The sequence below is a fragment of the Fistularia commersonii genome, chromosome 27 (assembly GCF_037954325.1).
Source record: "Fistularia commersonii isolate RoL2024-O1a breed Wild chromosome 27, RoL_Fcom_v1.0, whole genome shotgun sequence".
Lineage (NCBI taxonomy): Eukaryota > Metazoa > Chordata > Actinopteri > Syngnathiformes > Fistulariidae > Fistularia > Fistularia commersonii.
Window position 1 is genome coordinate 1,460,840 of NC_141310.1, and position 24,835 is coordinate 1,485,674.

Sequence of the window (24,835 nt, forward strand, 5' to 3'; positions counted from 1 at the left end):
ACAGTACAAATAAAAGCAGGAAGTCTCAAGTATTTTGAGCTGATCATTCAGAATGAGGTGTGTTGTTCTATCAGTTGTCCTTCCTGGCCGAGTTTTCTGTGTCCTTTTTTTGGCTATTTGTTGCCACCCACAAAGATGTAGCTATTAATGTGATTATGCAAATGACGAACGGATAGCAGAATATTTTTGGTTCCTTGACCATAACAGATAGCAGATATTGTCATGAAATTGACCAATATCTCTTTCTACACGGCAGAACTTCCTGTATTCACTCATCATATATCGTATTGTATCTAATCTTCAAGGTTTCCCCATTGGTGTTTCTTTGAAGAGGCTGTGTGTGTATCATTGTTTTGGGAAAATATAATTTTCCATGTTGTCACTAATGCTCTCTCCCTTTTCTGATTGGTTCTCAGCTCAAGCGATTTCCGGACACTGAGGTGCTATTTCGCTACGACGACGGACTGAAGAAGAGCGGACTCGTTTTATTTTTGGACAACCCTCTATATACGAGTAGAGAACCTTTAGTAATAAGTAGAACCGCTAAATAAGAATGAATGCAGTATTGACAAAGTCAAAGACGTTGTTTAGGGAACGCTAACGAAATGTCTGCCTAATACGAAGTCATTTTACATGTTAATGCACTTTGGAGTTTGGTTTAGAGGTGAGAGATACGGCTTCTTGATCACATCTGGGAATATTTATATTTCTTTTTTCTGTTCATTTTTTGCCCATTTGAAGCATTGTCAGGTACATATTGTGGGGAAATAAACAACAATATGGCGCAAGTTGGAATGTTACGGACACACCGAAATGCAGCACTGCGGGCCTCTCTTTAGCCCCGAGAAATACCTTTTATTTTATTTTTGCTGAATAACATCTGAATAATGATAACCACTGACGCGTTTTCCGAGGTGAGCGGTGGGGAAGATGGCAAAACAAGAATTAATAAAAGCTATTAAAGTCATTAACACAAGGTTTGGTCATCACGTGTATTATTCTGCACTTTGGGATGAGGTAGTTGTGCTCTGCTACTCCATTACTCAGTTCAGATTGAGTAATAGATTACTCTGTCCTTCTGTGTCTGCAAATAAGGAAAAAAATGTTACTTGCAAGAGCATGCATAACAAAATATGCAGGAGCTGATGACACCATGCCGACCCCCCAAACCCAGTGGGAAATTCTGGTTGTTTGTGCCACAATGAGGGCAGGAAGACTCGCTGCAGAGGAGTGAATTAATAACTTCACTTTTCTGAAAGTTTGAAAAAAATGGCAAAGACAGAAAAATGCAGATTTTCTCAAATCATTTAAATAAAAACGTCTTATTGTAAAAAAACTGGCAGAATGAGTGAACTGAAGAAAAGCCTTTATTGTCACATACAGTTATACATAGAGCACAACATCAGTGACATTTGGCCACTGAATGTAACCCATCATGGATGCACCATGAGTAGAAGGCAGCTAATTCAATTCCAAATAAATGTATAGTTTTTAATTTAATCAAATTTAATTCAATTTTATTTAATTTTGCTAACCAAAAAAACATGTATTAGTAATGTGCTTTGTCTCAAAAATAAATAGATCAAAATAATTGCGATAACAAAATGAAATGAAAGAAAATCACATGGGATCATCAATAAATGCAAAAGAGTCACCTTTTTGGACCTGTTATCGTTTACCTGTTGCAGCGTCACTAACTTGTTTAAGATCATGTAATAACTGAATTATAGTTTCTGCAAAAAACATTTGGCCTTAAATTCCTCATGCATTTAAATGTTATACCTTACACTGGCCTGATAGGAGAAATAGCAGTGAAATTATATGCCTGGAGTCATAAATTGTGCAAAAGTTAAGTATGATATGTGCTCCCATCGTCGTTCTGAGATTCTCTTTGAACCCCCTCATTGATTGTTTTGACTTATTACACCTCATTCTATTATTTGGAAAAAGGGAACCACGGTATGGCACGCTCAAAGGACTTCCAATGAAAAAAAAGGGCTTCTTGAAATGTTTCTTAAGTTCAAAGCTTTCTTCCCCCAACTAAAAGAGCATTTTTAATTCCATGTATTTTCACCCAGAAAGGAGGATACTAATCATTCTGGATTCTGAAGTACAGAATTCATTATCTTTAAATCATGAACCAGACTTCCGCCGCAATTGTGAGAGAGCCCTCAGACACGTTGAGCTCCTGATTCAAAAGTGAATACAGTGTGTTTAAATAGAAGAGCGAGAAACCGTGCCGTCGGAGCAGAATCTTAAGGTTTGAAGGAAAAGGGAAAAAAAAAAAGGTTTATATTGGTTTGGTTGCCAATCTGAGCGAGATCTCCCAAAGGGCATTCGCCGGTGGAATATGATGATGGCGAACGGCGAATGGCGCTCCCTCCCCGGTGACATCTTTATCTTTAATCAGAGAGTAATTACTTTCACTCATCTGCAACGCCCTGTGCCTTTTTGCAGCACCTGAGAGGGAGAGAGAGGGAGAGCGAGCCTCCCCTGGGCTCCACAGTGGGTGCAGCCACGTTTTTTTTTTTTTTTCCTCGCTGCTTCCATTCCCTTTCTCCTGGATCCGGGGCCCTGGTGGCTGGAGGAGAAGACCCCCCTCTCACACATCCTGCTTATTTTGCAATAAAAAAAACTGGAATGTATTTCCCTCCTCCTGCAAAAAAATAAAAAAAAAATAAAATAAAAAAAAAAAATCACTCAAGACCCTCCGCCGAGGATTGTGGCATTTCCATGTATTGACGTTTGGCCGCTGGTTTATATACATTTGTAATTCTATGCTCTGGACTTCAAAGAGAATGAATGAGGGCCTATTATGCTAATTGGGTCATGTTCTGTTAAACACAATCAAGGCCTCCCACAGTAATCCCTCACTAAATACTCACTAGCTTCAGAAATGCCTTTTCCTCAGACGCGTGAAGACTAAGACACATACTGCTCAGTTTCCTGACAGGGATATTCATTAGTTTTTTTTTTTTTTGTAGAGCTGGAAAATAAGTCAGAGGGAATAAATAGCGAGAAAAAAAAACAAGGCGGTGAATAAAATCTCTCATTTGAAGTCACAAAAGTGCCAGTGTTCGCTGCCCGCTCACGCCTCGCGATCAGGTGAGCGCTCCCCGAGTTTGTCTTTCCAGGTGTGTTGCCTTAAAGGAGCCCATTGAGGCCGCGTGTAGGGTTTTCGACCTTGTATAGATATTCAGCTTCACTTCCACCCCCCTGACATTCGTGGAGAAAAGGAGAAACGCCAGAGTGATTCCTATTTCCATCACAAAAAATATGCATGTATTATTGTTACGAGCTGTAAATGTCTGAGGATTAGACCACAGCGGAGACGCTGTTGGTGTATTCTTTTCACGGCGGGATTCCAGATTGTAGTTCGATTGTACAAATACAAAACCAGGGGAAAGGTGCTTTGATTTTAAAATAGTAGTTTATGCTGTTTTATCGTTTCCAAGCTCCACACACGGTACATTTTTTCTTTTTTTTTTATGTAAGAAATGGAATAGTGATTTGTTGAATAATTGAAGAGTTAGGAATAACTGAATATTCTTCGCCGACGTGCATGCGCGCCATGAAAAAGAGCGGAGGTGGGGGGAAGGCCGAATGGAGTTTTCCCGCCCGGACACAATAGCATTTTCTTAGCCTTGTCTTTGGAAACAGTAGAATTATGAGGAAAAAAAGGTTAAATGAGTAATCAGTATTTTCACACATTTAACGGGGAGGGTAAAAAAAAAACAATTTCCTCTTAATGTGTCATTAAGTTTGTGTTAAAATGAAGCCAGGCTTCACTAAACAATGAATTAATCTCGTGTTCCTTAAATGGCTGGCTTTTACAATACCTACAGTGAATGGGGCTTTTTGTACATAAAAGCAATTGCTTTGTAAATGAAGCAAATGCCCCCGAGGCCTCCTCTCTAATCAAGCTGTTTCACACACACACACACACACACACACACACACACACGCACACACACACACACACACACACACACACACACACTCTCACTTTGCTAAAGTGGGATTTACTTCATTCAGAGATTCCAAATGAAAAAAAAAAGCAGATGGACGCTTCACCTGACACATTACAGTGTCATCGGGAACTAAAAAACAAACAAAAAAAAAAAAAATTTCACTCTGGTAACACAAAATGCAGAATGCACATCAAATATATTCAGATAAATAAAGAAAAAGAATTGCGCACATGACAAAAAGAGTTCTTCAAGAGTGTTCATGGGGTGCGTACAGAGTTGAGCCCGCCGGCACAGGCCGTGTAACCATGTCCCTTAAAACTATATAATTAGAATTGGCATGTTGCGCTTCTTATTTCAACACGATTAATCACTGCTCCTCTGTTAACTTGAAAGGAAATATTAGATCCTGACTAAACTTTGATGAAATCCAGAGTTACAAGTGAGAGATTTGGGTCAACTAATCAGAACAGAGCGCCCCACTTTGCAAGTCCAATTGGGAGAGAGAGAGAAAGTGAGAGAGGGAGGGAGAGGCGATTTGCATGTATGCAAATAATGCGGTAGTCACTGCATAACTTTGCATCTGGCGACAACAATGTTTTCCGGTGGCTTTGTGGCGACTCGCGCTTTTTTGTTTTTCTGGTGACGGAGAGGTCACCTGCTGCAGCACTGACCCTTGCAAGGTGTCACAAGACCACGTACCACAACCTCCGTGGCCTCTATTTATAGAGGGAATGCTGATATTAAGAACTGATCAATGCGACCGTGTTGACAATATATCGATAAAGTGTCCCACAGTCTGATTTACTATTCAGTGGTTCCCCTTTATATACTACATCCAGTCGCGTGACACATAATGTTTGGTGAAATGTTTGCTGTGAACATTGAGCAAAACATCAGCCTTATATTTCCCAAACATTTTTTTTTTTTCAGCCACACCACTTTCAAAGCTTCCTTTCAGGCCATCCTGCGATCACCCCCCACCCCATACTCTCTCTCACACAAACACACACACACACACCAACACCCCCCCCAACCCTAGCAAACAGACTGAATGGTGTTCCTCGGTTAACTATGCAGAACAGGAGGGAAACACATGTTAATTTAATGTAACAAAAATGTTGGTTATCACGCGCTCTCTCCTTCAAATATTTATGGGCTAGACTTGAATCTGAAGACGCATCAAAGACTCATAAGATATGCAAATGCGTCTGCCTCCTGCCCCAACAAGTTGGACCGTCTACTGCCAGTCAGACGGGACCCGTGAACCGCCATCCAAGCTGAGGGAAGGGGATGTCACCCCTCTCTCTATGGAAAGGGGATTTTTTTTTTCCAGAAGGTGACAGGAATGGCAACCTTGGAGCAGTCGAGGTGTTTTCTCCTCATTATGGAGCGGCTGGGTGGGATTCCTGATGATGGAAAAATGCAAATGGCGACCAAAATTGCTCTGCATCATCTTGCCCTTAATGTTATGTTTGTGTCTGGAGGAGGATGGATTTGGGGTTGTGGGGGGAGTTGGTGGAGGCGGTGGCTTCAGGAGAAAGGGTTCCAGAAGTGTCCAAAAGGTGGCGCATGAGACACATGAAACTGATCTCAACTCAGCCGGTGATTCGAAAAGAAAGAAAGAAAAAAAAGTCCTCGGACACACACACACACACACACACACACACACACACACACACACACAGACGGAGAGAGTGATGGTTCGTGTGTGTGCGTATATGTATGTGTCTGTATGTGTGTATATGTGTGTGTGTGTCACCGCTTGTTTTAGGATTTGTCATAATTTCACAAAACACTGCAGAGTTTGTTAATAAACTTACTGAGGGGAAATATATTTTTGGATTTATGTTTATTTACATTTATACCTGGTGCGTCTTAAGAGGTCAAGAAACGTGTATGCTTTTCTTTCTTTCTTTCTTTCTTTCTTTCTTTCTTTCTTTCTTTCTTTCTTTCTTTCTTTCTTCCTTCCTTCCTTCCTTCCTTCCTTCCTTCCTTCCTTCCTTCCTTCCTTCCTTCCTTCCCCTCTTTCTTCCCGGGTGTCACCGACTTGGTCTCCCTGTGCGCCGCAACGCTCATCCCTTTACACGGAACCAATAAATCGATGGGCTAAGTGATAAAATAAAATAGAAAAATATAAAATAAAACAAAAATAAAATAAAATAAATGGAGACGTGAGTCTTGGATAATTTCTATGTGGCGTCAATAACTTGTGTGGCCACTAACACTCTCCCTCTCTCCCTCCCTTTCTCTCTCTCTCTTCATATCTCTCCATCTGCCCCTACCTGCCCCATCACCCCCTCTCTCCCTCTCTCTCTCTCCATCACAGCTTCTCCTCCCTCTTTTTTAACTCTATGTGACTGCTGCAGTTAACAATCAGAATTTCCCCAGCTGTCTCCTCTAATTGTGAGTATATATTTATATAAATATGTGCGTGTATTCATATATATGTATATATATATTAATTTGCTTAGTGAGAACCGTTTAGACACTTGCATGTGGGTTTTTGTTACGCATCGCAGGGTTATTTTTTTTAAATAAAGAAAGAAAAAAAAAGTAAAGTTTCGTGTAAACGTGGAAGGCGTCGCGTCGAGTCCAGCACAGTTTATACGTGTGTTATTGAGATTAGACACTATTTTGAAACATTTGCTCAGTTTATATAGAAGAAGGGTCTTTTTTTATATATATTTAGAGAGAGATATGGGTTGTTTGGGGATTTTATTTTCATTTCTAAATCATATTTATTGGAATCAGCTATTCCGTCCATTCATATCGACATTTATAATTGTAAATATGTGTGTGTGTGTGTGTGTGTGTGCGCGCGCGTGTGTGCGTGTTTGTGAACCTTCCCCTAAACACACACACACCTTTGGAGGGGGAAATATGATAAGATATAGTAACGTGTGGAAAAATACAATTACCCGTAATTCTATTTTTTCCCACCTTCCCCCTGTGTGGCCACGAAAATAAATTGCAATTAAACGGAATTTAAAAAAGTTTTATTTTCAGTCGGAGCTTCGAGGAGGAGGATTGGCGTTGGCTTGGGGTATTTTAATTTCTCATCGAGAAAGAAAAATGAATTTCCTCCCGACGAGAAAAGTGCGGTGCGACGTTTAAATCCGACAGGAAAGGGGGGGATGCTGGTGATGGAGGTGGGGGGATAAAAGAAAAGACTTGGAAAGAAAACTAAATGTGTGAGGAGGAGGAGGAGGAGAGGGAAGGATGCGCCGGTTCCGTCCTGCGCCCTTTTTCTGCGTCACCCAAAAGTTAGAGGCTGTTTTTTCTTCCTCTTCTTTTTATCACACACACACACACACACACACACACACACACACACACACACACACACACACACACACACACACAGACATCTTAACTTTTCCCTCCCCTAGATGGGATGTTTACTTTCCTTCTATCGGTGAAAAGGCGCTCCATACGTGCGCCAGTTGCGCATTGTCCTTACTTTTATTCCCTCTCTCTCTCTCTCCCTCTCTCTCTCCCTCTCTCTCTCTCAATCTCTCTCTCTCTCTCTCTCTCGCCCCCCTCGTCTGGTAGGAGGAGGGGGAGTCCTCCCTGCCTCCCTCGGATCAATGCCCCGGCCACTCCACTTTGTGATGTTGCGCGACGGGAAACGCTTTGAATACCTGCGACATGGCAGCGCGCAGTGACTGACGGCCGCTCAGGACGCCCGTCTTCTGGAGAGAGAGGGAGAGGGAGAGATAAAGGAAGGATAGGACACACGCACACACACACACACACACACACACACACAGAGTGAGAGAGAGAGAGAGAGAGAGAGAGAGAAAGAAAGAAGCTCCTTGTCGTTTTTGGGCAGCTGAAGTTCGCAGAGTGAACGGGACCCCCCTACCCAAATCCAGCCCCCCACCGCCGCCACCTCCACCCCCCACCCGCCCCCCACCAGCCCGAGTGAGTTTCCAGAGTTTGTCGCGTCGAAGCGTAGTTCGTCTTTTTACGCACGGAGAAGGACGCACGGTGGTCTCCTCCACGGCTGAGACCCCCTCAAGGTAAACAAACAAACGAACGGAAAAGGAAAAGACTAAGAAAAAGAAGCTGTCGCTGTGTTTGTCTGCTGTGCGCGGCGCGGCGGGACGCGCGTTTTTCCTCTCCTTTTTTTTTGCGTGAAAAAAGAAGAAAAAAGAACAAAAAACTTGGGAAGAAAGTAAGTCTGCGGAACTCCCCGCGTGTCGCGATCGTGTAACTTCTTCATCCTCTTTTTCTTCTCCCCCCCCCCCCTCTCCCTCCGCTCCGGTGTCCTCCCCCCTCCGCCGCCGCCGTCGCCGCCGCCGCCGCCGTTGCGCGCCGGCTCCGAAGCGCTCTCGCCCGGGATCGCTCGAACGGCAACCCCCCCCTCCCCCGTTTTCTTCCACCTCCTCCACCAACATCGACAAAACTCGACGGAACGCGACCGAAAGCTTCAAAAGTGGGTTTAAATCGGCATGCCGCCCCCCGCTCCCACTCCCACTCCCACCCGCAACTCCCCCCCCCCCCCCCCGTGTAAGTTCCGGGATGGACACCCGTAAGTCTCCGGCGCCGTGGGTTTCGCACCCACGCCGAATTTACTCCTCCAGCCGCGGAGCGGGTATCCGGTCGCGACGCGCGCCTCCGGTCCGTCATCTCGGCGGCCAACTTTTCCGTCCAGCCTTTCGCCGCTCATGTGTTATTACACCTTAATACACGCGCTATAAACCCCTTCCTTTCTTTTATTCTGTTTACTTAAAAATGTTTTATCTTTAAAGAGAGAAAAATACCGCCGTCTCAATGTGACACCGCGCAGCCTGGGAATTCGCTTTTCCCTAAACTTTCTCAAGAGGTCGAGGGAATTGACCTCTGAAGAATGCATAATCCATAAATTAAATTCAACAATCTTTGGGCTTGTTCACTCCGAGCCGGATGTGCTCGTACGTGCGGTGAAAGAAAAAGTGAATTATAAATAAGTTTTAAAAGGCAAAAAAAAAAAAAGCGGAGAGGTTTTCGGTTCGTGAAGTTGTGTGGAGGAGAAAAAAAGGTTTTCGAGGCTTCATTCTTCCCTTTTTTATCCAACGGCGACAATTAAAGAGTAACAACAATGTAAGAATAACAATAAAGATTATTTCGGCGTCTTAAAATAGAATAATCTTTTGGAGTTGCGGAATCAAAACAAAAAACACAACAGATTTGTTTGTATGTCACGGAGAAGGAAATGAATTTGTCTTCAAATGGTATAACACTGATTATTATATCTGGGTGTTGACTACATACATATACATGAAAAACACGGCTTTATTTAGCTTTATATCGTTTCCAAAAGCAGGAGCAATAATAACATTTTCTGGATTTCGTATCCTTTTCCGTCACTTTTCCTTTTCTTTTTCTTTTCTCCCACCTCACCGGAAAACGTAAAACACCTGTAGCCAAACGGATGAACGCAAATGGCAATTTCTCCATCGCCGTGTTTTCTTCTTTACAGCTATATATATATTTTTTATGAATTTCAATTTTTAGAATCATCGAGCTCTTGGGGTTTAAATTTTTTTTTTCTATTTTTCTCGGGAGCATCTTGTTCATACGTGAGGCTGCGAGCGGAAGGTTTTTTTTTTTCCCCTCATAAGGTCAGGGCGCTCCGCGGACTCCCGACGTGTGTATTAATGTCACATTTATTATTAGACTGCTCGTTCAGCACATCGTCCCCGAACGGCTGCACGAAGGGGTGGGTGTTTGTGGGCGGTGTGTGTGTTGGTGGCTGGACGGGACACCCGGCCGCGGCTCCATCTCGGAGTTAATCTCCGGCGGCTCCGGCGGCTCCGGCGGCTCCGGCGGCTCGCCCCGCAGAGGGGACGCGCACTTTGCCGTGCACTTTTCCTCTCCGTTGACACCCCTCATATTCTTCCCTTTCCTCCCTGCTTTTATTTTTATTTTTTTTTAATTTTCAGAATCCCTTTTGCGAACTCCCAACCTGAATCCCGGCACCTGGGGAGTTATAACTGTTTATACATTGTTAATTACTTATAATTAATACCTGCCGATTTATCCACGCTGCGTGTGCGCTGTGTTTCCAGACGCGCGTCGCGAACGGGTCGATTATATCATAATTGAAAATATTTTACAATGACTGATCTTGTACCCTTTTTGCATTATAACAGTGTAATAACCTGCAACCCTCCGCCCCCCCTCCAAACAATAGGGGAGGGTAACATTTTCCAGCATATGATTGACCCTGACATGCGATTCATTGACCCTGATGTGCCAATAAGTCCAAAGATTTGAGGGATTTCATTTAAGCGTGATGTTAGAAGCCACCTGGATCTCTTGTCTAAACAGATCCTGCACTCTGGCCAAGTCCAATGTCTCCCGTGTTGCAACACCGGGCCCCTCTGCACCTCGCATTATTATTTTTTTCCTCCGTTCTATCCGTTTTTCATTGCATCGCGGTGTTGAATTTGTTGACATAAATGGAAGGTTTCTCACGCGGCCTCGTCTGCAGGTAGGGTTTATTGAAACTCGCGGCATTTAAGTGGACTCCGGGCAAACCGGTGGGCAGAGAGGAGAGAATTGGATCAGGGACACGTGGAAAATGCGGGGGGTGTGACACCTGGTCGTGTTTTTTTCCCCAATCCTGTGCCACACAAGTGCTTTTTGGTCCTTTTTTCGACACCCGGAGGTGAATCGGGCCCTTCCAGTCGACGGCGGAAGGTGTTCAACGTCTGGGAATTCGAATATAACTATGATTCAGCTCAAACAGCGAGGCAAAGTCAATCATCCCCACCAGCCCTGAGCGTGCGGGCCCGTCACACTCCCCTCGTGCACAAACCCCAAACCCTTGTGCGCCGTGATGCAAATGTAGCCGCTTCTCTCTGTAAGTTCCTCCTCGCCCTCGCAGTTGCAACCCAGAATATCAGCCTGCCGAATAATCTCTTCTGATGATGTTATAGCCGGGTCACAACTCGCGATAGGCTGATTTCACAGCGGCTGGCGGAGGGAGGGGGGCGGCATTTTTGATAATGACTAACCGTGAAGTGACGCTCACCGCGGTCTGTGTTGATCACACCCTGATGTTATTGATTAACCTTAATTATCTATATTATTATCATTGTCATTATGTAATATAGCAGTTGATTATCAAATGTTGAGTTGAAATCCAGACAGCATCCCTGTGTCTCTTGCAAATGTTGCTTTTCTGATGACACCCTCCACTTATTTCTCTGTGAATGCCTCTGAGTTGGAAAAAAAAATGTGTGTGTGTGTGTGTGTGTGTGTGTGTGTGTATGACTGCATTTGCATGTGCTCATGCCTGGGTGTGTGTCTCCTTGTCTTTGTGTTGTTGGAAGGGAGCGTCTGAAACCCGATGGTAAACAAGATGAGAGGAGATAAACAACAGCAGGCCTGGTAAAGTTAGAGGAGGGGGAGGGGGCGGGGGACCGCTGGAGATAATAAATGTGGCAGCACATGTTGTGACATCTGTCTTTGTAAGTGTTACCTAATGTGTGGCGGAATATTTCAACAATCATCCCCAACTGATGAGAATATGTCATTTGTCTCTTCTAAGCAGAAGTTTTTCTGACAAGTTAGTCACTTTCAGATGTCATTACTGTGGTGATTCCGTCACGGGGCCGCTGATAAATCACTGGACGTCGCGGTGTGCGATGTATGCTTACGCTCGGTGAGAGACGGGGGTGTTTTTTTTTTTTTTTTCGACGGCCTCCGGTTTGGATAAAAGGGAATTTGTATCGGTACGGAGCTTTTCTCTGGACCGCCACATCTCACACGTACGGTGGGCGGGGGATAAACTGTTACCTCGAGCAGACGGCGGGGGGTCTCACCTCTGTAGACTCACCTTGCTCGGTGTGTGTGACGCCACTGAGGAGTGTGTCGCGTGCGTCACCGTCCAAAAGTCGACTCTACGAGCTATTTTGCATTTTTAATACAATTTAACTTGTGCGTGTTATATATATTTTTCCTAATTTCCGCAGTACGCGTTCCTATGCTCGACTGGATGCAAACAGATGCAGGGGTCATGTTATTACTCCCTGTTAGGGCTCCATGACCCCCCCCCTGCGCTCCCTCCCTGCTGGGCAGCCGTAAGTGAACAGTGCCAACATTAAAGGGTTACAGATGAAAAAAAAAGAGGAAAAAAAAAAGAAAAAATGTAAATATTTGTATCTTCACAGGGACGCTGTAATTGCACAAGTAACTTAAGTGGCACATTTTGATCTGTATCATTCACTCTCCCGCCGAATGTGTTTTTCTCAAAATAATTGGACATTTTCTTTTAGTCGGTAGCGTAGTTGGGCGTAATTAACTTTGACTTCAAAATGCATCAGTCGAGGCTATGGTAAGTAGCCTCTGTTGATTTATTTTTTTTTTTGAAATCATACATTAATATGTAGAATTAATTGGAGGGCCGCGGTGGAGAAGCGCCTCTGACACCGGTCCGGGACGGTAATCAGGTGGAGGGGAATTATTTTAGCTCATTGTTTTTTTTTTTTTCTCAGAATTCGTACAGTGTCTGCGCAACTGTGTTGCCTTTATTTCCATATCAAAGGGCGGGCGCGGCGAAGCCGGGCAGTAATTAAAAAGAACCTGATGGATTTTCGTGGAGTTCCCGTGAATGTTCACATCAGTCATGTTACCGTGGCAGCAGAGGCTGTGACGTTAATATTTTCTATTATTTTAAAGTCTCATAACGAACCTGAATATATTTTGAAGTGACCAGATCTCATTTTAAGGCCACAAATGGGAGGGAGCATCCGTAGTGTGAGCGTGTGAGCAGTTTTGTATTTCCAAAACATGAATGGTACCTGTGAGAAATGCAAACACACACACACACACACACACACACACACACACACACACACACACACACACACGCACACACGCACACACATCTGTAATGATATCTAATGACCTTATTGCAAGCAGAACGCTTGGGATTATGCCGAAAGAAGGATCTGTGGGCTCCGAGGGGATCGGGCGAGCTCTGAACACCAGAGGCATCGTGTCTTGGGAGGGAACAAGGGAAAAGAGATTAGTGCGATGTTAGCTCTACGCCGTGGCGCTCTCACGTCATCGTCGTGGTGACCCCCCCCCATCCCCACCCACCTGCCCCTCTGCTTGTGATCCCGCTCATTGTGTTTGAAATCAGGGCTTCCGGTTGGCCGGCCGCCGCCACGTCAGAGGACCGAGCGCTCGACTCCTTCGGCCCACAAATCAATACAAGCAGCTCTTTACCCGTTTTGACGTAAAAGAATGTGACATAAATGTCCCTCATGTGATAGATGTGAGGGGAAAGAGCCGATGTGTTACTATATTTCATAAAACATTTGCAGATTGGGGGTTTTCCAAATGCCATAAGGTTACTAGTGTTGCCATTCCTCTCATGTTGCATTTCTAATATTCTATTATTTATGGAATTTGAATATAATCGATCCGGCTATCCGCAGTTTATACTCAAAAACCGTCTGGAATATTTTTGCGCATCCTTAAACACCTTGTGTGTGTGTGCGCTTGTGTTTGCTTGTGTGTGTGTGTGTGTGTGTGTGTGTGAACAATGAGGCACGACCCAGTTGGTGGCTGTCGCCTGGTATCTGCTGTGTTGATCTAACACGACATGTAAAATATGCTCGGCAATCTGGCCTCTTCACTCCCCATTACAATCATAAGGATGCTTGGAGACGATTTGCTGGCATGTGGCTGTTTTCAGATCAGATATGGTAGCTCGGCGTGCAGATTGTTTGCCTGCACTGGCGCGCACACCCGCGCGCACGTGTGTGTGTGTGTGTGTAGGTGGTGCACGTTGCTCTGAGAAATGAGCTTTGAATATTGTATGTTGCAGTACTGATGAGATACTGTTGGACAATATTCTGTTTCATGTTCACACAAGTGAAGGTCCTCACATATTAATATAATGTATAGATGTGGATTCTTGTTCAGCTGGAAGTTTTATATTCCTGCCATTTATTTTTTAGTTTTTTAAGATTAATGACAAAATGACTAATGACAAAAGCTTTGTCTTCGCTTCGATTGAACATTTTCCAGATAGCGCGCGCACGTGCGTCGGTCCTCTCGGACAGAAACAAAGCAAACAATGTGGTCCATCATGGAGGAGCTCCGGTGGCATCTTAAACAGGCGAGGAACTTTTTCGGAGGGAAGAAAAACAATGCGCTGGGCATGAAATCATCTTACTGACAGTTTCTTTTTCCTGTGGAAAATGCTAATGGGACGGGGGGGCAAAAATAAATCGGAGTGACAAAGAGGGAGGGCCGGCGGAGTGGATGAAAAGGGTCTTGCGGCCAAAGTTCTTACGAAGTTAACCATAACGCCCATTCTTGCCCATGTCTTTTGTTTCCTTTCTCAATAATTCCTTTTAACACCGACTTCAGTGTGTCAAAACGTTTCGCACTTAATGTGCATTATGAGAAAATGGCTGCAGCAGTTGAGACCACAAGCCCTCTCTTAGTCTCTTTCTCTCCCCTTGCTCGCTGTCTATCTGTTATCCTCTCTCTCTCTCTCTTGCTCTTTGAGTAAGAGGAGGGCGGCGGCGAGGCGGCGTCAGTGAAAGGATGGGCTATGAGAAGGTTTTCTGAGACTTTTCTATGACTAAAGACTCTTCGTAAATAATACTGTTAGCATTCAGCTTGTGTCTAAATGGTCCAGACTAATTCCTCTGTAATGTCAAAAACAGGGGCCTTTATGGATGGATAGGAGTCACACATTTTGAATTTTAATAACTTATTGTGCTTAGTGGACAGAATATATGCAGCATGAAAGAAATATATGACCTGCCATCCCTCGATAACGCATGTCGATAATACATTTGGAAATCAATGTTACAACAATGTTATAGACATAAATGTCCTTAAAGGGCCGATGGCATAACACCGTGTATTAAATTTCTGATTGCTGTAGCCTCACGATGCTAAGAGAAGTGTAGCGGTAGCGAAATCATCCGAAAAGCCTGACTCGTAAGAATAAAGCTAAGAAAGAACCTCCACTATAATCACTTTCTTGAATGGGACGAAAAAAGAGAAATCTACTGAAATGATAGAGAAAGCTTGTGGTTTGGCCTTTGCAGTAAATTTCCCATGAGCCTCTTTGATATTCTGAGGGGATAGTTACTCTGGCACACGCCACCAGCCCGCAAACACACACACCCACCCACCCACACACACACACGTGCACACTCTCAGACGAGTGCGCACACACTCTTTCTGTCTCCCTCACACACACACACGCACACACACACACACACACACACACACACACACAAGAAAACATGCACATAGACATAGTTGGACAAAATTCTGCGAGCGTTGCTGTCCGCTGAATTTTGTGCATCCATTTAATTGACATAAAAAAGTATCTTAAAACAACACGAAGTTCAAATTGCAGCACATAAAGTGATTCATTAAGCTCATCTCTTGATTGGCTGATGCTGAAATTGACTCCCCGAAAAGCGGGAGAATGGACCAGCAGACCGACTCCATGTCTGAGAGCAGTTTTTTGAATCGCATCAAAATAACCTCAAAAAACTATTCGCAATTTAATGTTGTCTTCTGACTCTTAACAAGAATTCGCTTTCAGTGACCTCAGTCTCTCCTCATCTCTGACTGAGCGTTTGATTCATGGTCTTAACTATCACCGTAAAATTGCAATCTCGCCTTGAAAAACTGCCAATTGCAAATTTGAAACTTAAACTGTCATATGCACTTAAATATGAGCTTTTTTTTTGTAATGAGCATTGAAAAAAAAAATGATATGATATTTAAATCCCCTTATTATTGTTTACCGTCGAGAAAATACTTTGTGTTCGTTGATCAGAATAATCCTAAACTTTAATGTGTACGCATTCCTGCTGACGCAGTCGCACAAACAAACCCCGTCGAAAAATATAGCGGCCGCGTAGCTTATTTTGAGTTTTATTTATTTATTTTTTTTGAAGGCAATGAATGAAACAAAGACTGTTATTTAGCAAACCGAGTTTTTCCCCCAAAGTGTGCTACCAATTGAAAAGGATCTGTGCAGAGACGTGCTTCGGCTTGGCCCGCGCCGGCAGATGCATGCACACATGGACGTGCAGCAGGGCTGTGTTTGTGGTTTTGGGGTTAGCAAGGAAAAAAAAAAAAAAGCTTTATGTTTTCGGTTAGGGCGGGTATAGAGCGGGGAGCTACAATGTTCATCCTCATCCTCAGAAAAAGCTAAATTTATTGGTTACCATCTGCAGGGTGGAGGAGTTTGGGTTGCGGCCAGGCCAAAGAAAGGCTTCTAATTAAATGATCATCATTATCAACTTGCGGCCCGTGATCACCATCCTCGACGACGGTTCTCCGAGATGAACATGAGGCTTCTCTGGAAGCCAACAATGGACTGAATTAGAAGAGAAGGAAAACGAGCAAGGAAGGGCCTTTTTTTTTATACCCATTATTTGGAGCCTGCGACTTTACACAAGCTCCATTCGGGGGGTAAACAATTACCTGACACCGCCGGCCTTCTTGACCGCCGCGCCTCAAGGGCCACGCTTTTTTGACACGGCCCGGTGTCACGTGTTACCGGTGCGCTAGATAATGCCAATTAATGCAAGAAGGAGCGATACAGTGTCAGCGTTAGTGTTACCGGATGAGCTATCGTTTGAGCTTGACAGACCCTTAATGTACTATTTCATGGTTTGATGTGTGAGTGACACAGAGGCTCTCCGAGAGGAGGGAAGAATGGTTTATCAGGACCTAATTAGAGCTCTGTTATTAAAGGGGAAGTGACTGTGATTAGGAGACTTGCAGATGATGTGGGAACACAGATGAATATTCAGAGGAGAAAGCACAGTGCTGTATGTATTAGCCTGTGTGTGTGTGTGTGTGTGTGTGTGTTTGTGTGTGTGTAACAGCGAACGCTACGGAGACGTGAGTTGGCGCATTATCATATCTACAGTGGAACTAAGCGGGCGAGCCCCGGGATAATGGCAGCAGGTGGATTTGTTATTGTCGTCTCTTGAGCGTGTTTGATTCGGGAATGAATTCAGAGTTGTTCTTTAAATCACAAAGGTCATTGCAGGTTTCAATTTTGAAATTATGATTTAATTCTTTTTTTTTGCGGGCTGGATGGTGGCTCGGTGGTTAGCGCTCCCATTTAATGGTAGGAAGGTCCCCGGTTCAATTACGACTGGAGGCCTTTTCTGTGTGGAGTCTCTGGGTCTGGGTTACCTTTCAGGTTTCCTCCCACAGTTCAAAAACAAGGTTCTTTGGAAACTGTACAGAATGAGTGTGAATGGTTGCTTGTGTCCATATGATCTGTGAATGAAAATGAATGGTTGCATGTTACTATTTGACGTGTGGATGAGAGGGTGAATTTTCGCGTGCCTCAGGGTGACCTTGGCTTTCCCGACGAAAGCCGGGAATGGCCCCCCGCCTTTCCCCCTTACGGCAGAATAGATGGTATAGGTAATGAATGAATGATTTTTTTTCAACATGTTTAGCCTGCCTGAGAGATGAGAGACCAGTTGGGCATCTCCTCTGAGCCCACTCGAGCCACATGTCAAGAGTCGCACGCTGCGGTGTGTGTTCTCTTTAGCTGAAGAGATAAGTGGTCGTATTATCATTAGCTCTATTTACAATCGGATAGATTGAAACCAGAAGAGGGTTTTTTTTTTTTCCTTTTCTTTTCACCCGACAAACTTGGAACTTTTTCAGCTGTGCAATCGTCACCGCCATTAGAAATAATTTATGGGAGTGTCCTGAGGGCAGGGTATTGTTGGAAGACCTTTGCGATTTGACAATTTCACAACTGACTTCCTCTTTAAAATGACACTGGCTTACCTACCTATTACTCTCTTTGATTTCTACACTACATGCTCCTGCGCTCTGAGAGGTGTTCATAATAAGCTTAAACTTCACTGGCTTCGTTGCTAAAGGGTGCTTATCTCCTGGCTATTCAACAGAAGAAGGGTAATATTTTTTCCAATTTCGACATTTTCTGTTCGGCTTCAGCCTGCCCCGATCCTCGTGAAGGGGGCTGTTGTGGAGAGAGCGGTTATGCACGCATGAAGATACACACACACACACACACACGCACGTACGCACACACACATGTTCAAGCGCACAGTGTCCACGGTCGGCCTGTAAAAATAACCACCGTTTAAACTGTGAAAGGTAAAGGATTTTTATTCTCTTTTTCCCCACTTGATGAAAGTCACGCACTTTAGCACATTTTCCAACCCAAATCTTTGAAGCCCTCGCAGTTGGATTTTAACATTATTCAATTTGGGAATCCTTGGAAGTTCATTTTATTTCATGACGTAGATCGTTTGTTCCCAGGCTCGGTCGGGCCCTTTAACTCATTTCCTTTTTTCAATTCGTGCAACATTTGAAGCTGCTTTGAGACGTGCACTCGGTAAGGTAAAATACACATGAAAACCTGTTAGCGGTTAGCTGTTAGCCACGGAGCCCCCCCCCCCCCCCCTTCTCTCGCTCGAGCTGATCTTAGTTTTTCCTCGTAGAATAACGAGAAGCATGTGTCGATCCCTCACGTGACCCACCTGTCCTCCCTCTAAGTGGAGTCAACGTCGGCCTCATGACGCCGACGTCGGGTCAGCTTGTATGAAAAAGCGTCACTCGATGTCCGAATGCGCTTTCGAGCCCGTTTCGCCTCTTCCCTAATTGAAATACACGTGGTCTTTATGTGCGGCCGCTTTCTTTCCCCGCGCTCCCGGGAATGCAGCCGCACCGTAATGTTTTTCTTACCCCTGCATTGTACGCCGAAAGCAAAAAAAAAAAAAAAAAAAAAAACACGCACCCCCAAAAACCCGGGACGTGTACCGCACAGGTTGTGAGGTCACATGTTATTGCTGGACATTGGAGGCAGTCAAATTTGGATTCTTTTTTCTGTGATCTGCTGCGCGGGAGCACATTACACCACAAAGGCCGCATTGTGGCTTGTTAGGTGCAGAACACTGTTGCGAGTCTCTTTCCCTTGTTCTGCTTGCTACGCGACCACCGTCTGTGCTTCCATTCCAGACCAAAGCCTCGCTTTATGCCCGTTTCCTCTCGTGGTGCCACTATCAATGGACAATGGGCCTATAGGATACGTTACGTAAGGGGGGGGCTATGCTTTACCGAGTAAAATGCATAAACGTGGCTTATTTTTTCCCATGAAGTTTGTCTGCCGCGGGGAAATTGGGATAATATTACGGTACTGAGGGTAGGATTTTACCTCTTTTATACGGTCATTTGATGTTCATAAACTGAACCGGTCTCTCCCGTGCGCTTTTAACCGTGAAACAAGTCACGTTTCGAACGATTTACGTGCCTTCAGCCCTTTCGCCTTTTTTTTTTTTTTCTAAACCGTCGTTTCTCCAATTTGTTACTCTTTTTATTGTTTTTGCCCAATACAGTATGGGATGGCTGCACGTCCAAGAGAGCTCCTTCTGTTTTTCCGCTAATTAAATTTCCCAGTAACATATGCTGGCAGGGACCCCTTACCTTGTTTGACTTATTTATTGCCTGACTGTAGAGGTAATTTGACCTTTCATTTCAAAGGCTCTTTTTTTAATCCAGAAAAGGAGTGTTAAACTCAATTAGACCAGCGATCAGTGGCCCAAACACTACATTTGTTTTCTCTGAGGGGGACAGGCCGAGCTCTCCCAGTTCCTGGTCCCTCACTGCTGGTCCTTCCACCCCTAGAGGGCAACAAGGGGGGAGAGGTAAATTAGGGAGAGAAAAGAGGATAGGGGGCAGGGCGGGGTTGGGGCATGATTGAGATGAGAGAAGGAGAATGGAGAGAGAGAGAAAGAGAGAGAAAGAGAGAAAGAGAGAGAGAGAGAGAGAGAGAGGGAAGTGCTCCACAGTCGCTGCCATGTCAGTGGAGATTTGTGTCCTCCTTTTAAATCATTTCCCTCTTTAGAAGATTAAGAGGGCAGAAATATTCTCAAACTGATCATTTCACCTCCCCCTAAATGGACTCATTTGCATTTGCAAATGCCGCCATTAATTGTGGGTTTCAAAAAAAAAAAGAAGACAAATGACCTCTGTAACTGTAAATAAAAAGAAAAGGAAAAAAAAAAAAAAGAAAAGAGGTTATAATGTTAATTGTTAAAATGGCTGTACAGGGGCCAGCGGAGCCAGAGCAAAGCATATGCCCCCCATCACTGCCAGATTTACACCCGGGCCACATTCACTACAGTGGCTTTTACTTATTTAATTAGTTTGACCCCCTTGAATCACGCTCAAGATTTCAATCTTCGCTTTGTTTTCGCCTGTCACTAAGCAGCTTCCTGTCATTTCTCTCGTTTGTTCGTTTGGGGAAAACGATCCTCGTCGGCGAATATGAATATACGTATGTGTTTTTTCACGTTAATATTCCAGCAGGACGCTTAGATACACGCAGCGAAAGGCCGCGGCACTTTGGAGCGAGCGCCGCGTTACTGAATGGAAGACCGAGAGCAGCGGTTTTCCGACTTGGAACGCGAGCGGGCCCTCAGAGGTTTTTCCACATCTCCTCGCTTGACGTTGTCCGACTGCGTTCTGCTGATGTAGCAGATAAAATGATTATTTGTCAATGTACGCCTGCTTTTGCAATCCACCGACGGCAATAAAAGTCATCGGTGGAAAACTGTGGCTTCCATCAAATACTTTTTCGCCGCTTCCTCTCGTCGAAAGAAAAAAAAGGAAAAGAAAAAGGGGAAACGCTGAATAATGTGCGGACACCGATGCTTTGTTGTAACCTGATCATTTATGGATCAGTTGTTTCCTTTCTGGTTTAATTCAGCATGTGATTGATTTTCAGTGCGGTGCTGTTGGAAAATATCCACAGTAAAATGTGCCTGAAATTGGGGGGATTATTTGAATACAGACGCTCGCTCGTAGCTCACAGGCCCTGCCACTGGAAACCACTTGGAGCCAGGAGACAATTGCAGGTTGATTATATTGCGTCTGATAGAAGTCGCAATTCCTTTGTACAAGGCGGCGATATTTGCATCTAAATGCTTATTGTAGACATCTAAACAGGATAAAGACTGATTGTAAATGCCAGCTGTTGGGCTTTACTCTGGGAAAAAAGAGAAGAAAATAGAAAAAAAAAAGAATTTCAATAAGGAAAATTGAGATGGAAATGAGGAGAGATTATTTTCGAACAGTGGAGCTGAAATCAATAAGTAGGAAATGGCGCCGTTTGTTGCGCTTGTTGTATTTGGCGTCTCCATTGATCGTGTTTGTACAATCACATACGGATCTATTTAGAAGCTGTACGTTGTATTTTAAACGACAAAATACGGCCGCTCATATTCAGATCGGTTGTGTTGTTTCACCCCCCCCGACCGCCGCAGGGCTGTTTGATTTTCAGACCCCGGGTTGCGTTTCGGGGAGTCAACTTTTTTCGGCTGGTTTATCCGGCAAATTGGAAAGATAATGCGACTTTGATATGTTCGGCGCCGCCGCTTCTCTGGATTGTTAAGATAGTCGGAACGCGCCGTTCGAACCTTTGTGTGAGTGTTCATTTGTGTTCTCAGTACGTGAGTGCAGCCGCCGTATGTGGGTGTACGTGTAAGTCTGCTTGTTGCCTGAAGCAGAGTGATGCCCCCGCTGATTCTACTCCTCCGGCTCTTTGTCCTGCAGCACTCAGTTTGTCTGCCTCCTCAGGAGACTGGCGGGCTTCTCTAGTATGTCTTCACAAAGGCCCAACCTCTTTTGAGGTGTTAAAAACTTCCATTTATGCATCTCCCTGGACAAAAAAAAAAAAAAAGGCACCAAACCCATTTGAGTCCGGTAGGAACACAGGCAGACATTGTGGCCACGCTTCTCTAGCACTCATTTCACAGATTCTAAAACCAGTATGTGGTGAACAGGATTTGAGGGGCTAAAGTGCCCCCACGAGGGCTAGGTGATAAGAGGGGAGAAACACCACTGCACAGTAAACTAGAGGATGGGTCGAGGAAAATAAACACATTACCTGGGCGAGAGGCAGACTTGTTATACCCCCCCCCTCCTCCCAGACAACATACACACACATCGAAATACTAAAGAGATGAATGACGAAAAAACGGGGGTGGGTGGGGAGGGGGGGCTCATGTATATCTTGGAAGAAAAAGAGGTCTCATCAACGCACGAAAAGCCAAGCCGACCCCGCGTCGCCTGCCCCTCGCAGCGTTTGCGGTGGAGAATCTGTGAGGGGGAATCAAAGAGAATTGATATGTTGCACGCCGGCCTCTTAGGAGCGCCGGGGACTGAATGAGGTCCACAATGGAGGAAAACATTCTATTTGCTGGTCGTTTCTTTCCCTTTACTCCAGCTCCAGCCCCGACGCCGGGTGAATAGACTTTTATACTTGTTATTTGACGCGGAGAAAATGGCATCTTTTGCATCCGTCAGGGCCCGGGCACACCAGAGCAACACATATCTGAATTAGCTTGTAACAAACTCCGGGGAAGAACGCCCCCCCCCCCCCCCCCCCCCCGACCTGGATTGGCAGACGTCGGCGCTTTCGGTTTCGACGCCGACGGGCGAAAAAATGGCGATCGCCTGTTTCGAACAAAGACGTTTTAGCCGTGGGTCGTCTCGCTCCGGCGGTGCCGTCCTGACGTGTCGGTGTGAGACATTCGCGGAGCGTCTGGTCCGCCGCGGTTCACCGTGAGGACAGGATCGTTCGGCTGGGAGGAAGGCGGCGTGAGACAGACACACGGCTAAGATGAAAAGGGGGTAAAACGGAGGGAGGGCGGGGGGTTATTAAGGCCGTGACAGTTAACGGTGTGCAGGGGCATGAGACAGCTGTTTACGTGCGACCGGCACCAAATAACTCAAGGCCGCAGTGGCTCTGTCGGAGAACCTTTCGCAAAAACAAGGGGACTTTTCATTAATTCTTCAAAGAATGCTCGCTCGCCGTTATCCGAACCCCCGATGGCTTGTTATTTGACGGACAGTCACATCTGCGCGAGAAATTTTTCTGCACCTCACCCATTTGCCCTCCACGCTACCCCACCCCTCTTCATCCCATTTCCCTATTTCCACTGAGGCCACTGTTATAGTTGCACCTCATTGCTTTCCAAACTCCCAGTCGCGAACGTGTGGCTTCTGCCTCCGCAAAGATAACCACTCAGCATCCAGGTAGGGAGCAGCCTGCTGATGGCATAGATTACCTCTATTGTCCAAATAACTAAGTCGGCAGAATTCGTACCGCGGCCCGTTCGGACACGGGGGGAAGAGCGAGGATTCAAAATAGAGGACTGGAACGCTGTCGATTTGGGTGAATTCCACAAGGGATTTGAAGTACAAGTTTTTGGCTTGCTCTGTGCAAATCCACTGTGTACATTTACATGCAGTACGTGTACAATACACTCTGACATATTTACAATAAAAAATGGCCCGCATAGAATAATAACATGTATCGGGACAAATGTGTAGACGTGAATCTGTAAACAATCCCGACAGAGTTGCGTTGTTCCATGACCGCTGAAGAATGGACTTTGTTTTACTATCAGGGGAGATCGAGCGCAGTTCAAATTGCACACGCACACACGGTCGGGGTTTCAAGTTTGGAACGACTGGAAGAAGAGATTTGATCCTGAAGTTATACTCGCATATGAAATGTGATTTTATTCGTGGTACTGTATGCCTTATCCAGACCAGTGTCACCAAGCTGTTTTCCAAGTGTCGTGTTGATCTATATATCCTCTTGAGAGTGGTGTAGAGGCAAAGCTCTAGTGTTTTACTCTGTTTCTTTCATTCATTCATTTGCTCATTCGTTCATTCATTCATTCATTTGTGATCTTCACAACTTACCTAGCATTCGGGGTCATGAGCGGGATCAGGGTCAGGGTTCACTCGTAGTATAGGGCAATACAACCATTCATCCTCTCATTCTCATGTCTGGACAACTTGGGATTTTCCAATGAATCTTCCTGCATGTTTCTGTAGCGTGGGCGGAACCCGGGGAAAGTCCACACGGACACTGCAAGATCTTGGAGACTCCACACAGGAAGGCCTCTTGTCGGAATCCAACCAGAGACCTTTTTGCTTTGAGGCAGTAACCCCTGCTCCGCTTATCTGATTTGAGTATGTACATGTGTGTTTGTGCATCCTCATTTATTTCTTCTGCGTGTGTGTGTGTGCGCGCGGTACGCGTATGTGCAAATTTGTCTGATAAAGACTTGCGTAAGCTTGTGGAAAGGCCACGCTTTGCCAGAAATGCCACAGGTCGCTGCGCGCCCTCCCTCCGCCGATGTCGCGCTCGCTGATTCAAATATCTTTGTCCTTTTCCTTTCAATGGATGACAAAATAATGGTTCTACACGTGACCTAATGAGCCGATCCTGTTTACGCCGAACGTGTCACCTCTGTTCCTCATTACCCAGCCGTTCCGGTCTCTCTTACGGCGAGTAGTAACAAAATAAAAGATATTGGTTAAGTATTTTGGCAGTTGGTTTTATAAAAACGCAGTGGAAGTAGTCGCAGTTCAATTTGAGGCCCCGACTGGAAATGTGTTTACGATATCCCCTGATCCTCTAATTAGCATTGCTTTATGTTTCCAGCCTGTAGGTCTAATTCACAGCAGGAAAAGAGCTTCTACATGCAGCTACAATAGGGGCTGGTTGACACACACTCTTATTATACCACCGGGATTGCTGCGTTCGCTTCATTATAATATCATTCGGGTTCACTCGTTATTGCAATTATAAATTCTTTTGTTGTTTTCCCTCAGATAAATAATTAATTTAAATAAGCAACGATCGAGGAATACATTTAACCATTTATTATCTATCCTATTGTTCTCAATTACCATCAAATTATGAATTCAAAGGTTGGGTAATATCTACCCTCTGTAATTATAACAGCTCTCATTTATTTCGGCAAAGCAGGAATTAGTCGTATAGTCAGATGTCTTAGAAAGCTGTA

The 24,835-nt window shown here is 44.8% G+C and overlaps 2 protein-coding genes across 16 annotated transcripts in view; both read left to right on the top strand.

Moving 5' to 3' along the window:
* The window catches only part of plekha7b (pleckstrin homology domain containing A7b), a 76,300-nt gene extending 75,324 nt beyond the window's left edge, over positions 1-976 (top strand). For all 7 annotated transcript variants that reach the window (XM_086175184.1, XM_086175187.1, XM_086175188.1 and 4 more), the window contains one exon: positions 417-976. Coding sequence is in view for 1 of the 7 variants with exons in the window: in XM_086175187.1 (XP_086031313.1) it covers positions 417-439 (23 nt within the window). In the remaining 6 variants the exon portion in view is untranslated. The remainder of the gene's footprint in view (positions 1-416) is intronic.
* Positions 977-6,354: 5,378 nt separating this feature from the next.
* Positions 6,355-24,835, top strand: part of sox6 (SRY-box transcription factor 6) — a 128,212-nt gene continuing 109,731 nt past the window's right edge. For 5 of the 9 annotated variants that reach the window (XM_086174473.1, XM_086174478.1, XM_086174477.1 and 2 more), the window contains exon 1: positions 7,956-8,148. The gene's annotated coding sequence lies outside the window, so the exon portion shown is untranslated. Of the gene's footprint in view, positions 6,375-7,945; positions 8,149-8,281; positions 8,410-24,835 lie in introns of those variants that run through there. The other 4 variants (XM_086174481.1, XM_086174474.1, XM_086174482.1 and 1 more) reach the window with 4 other exon arrangements.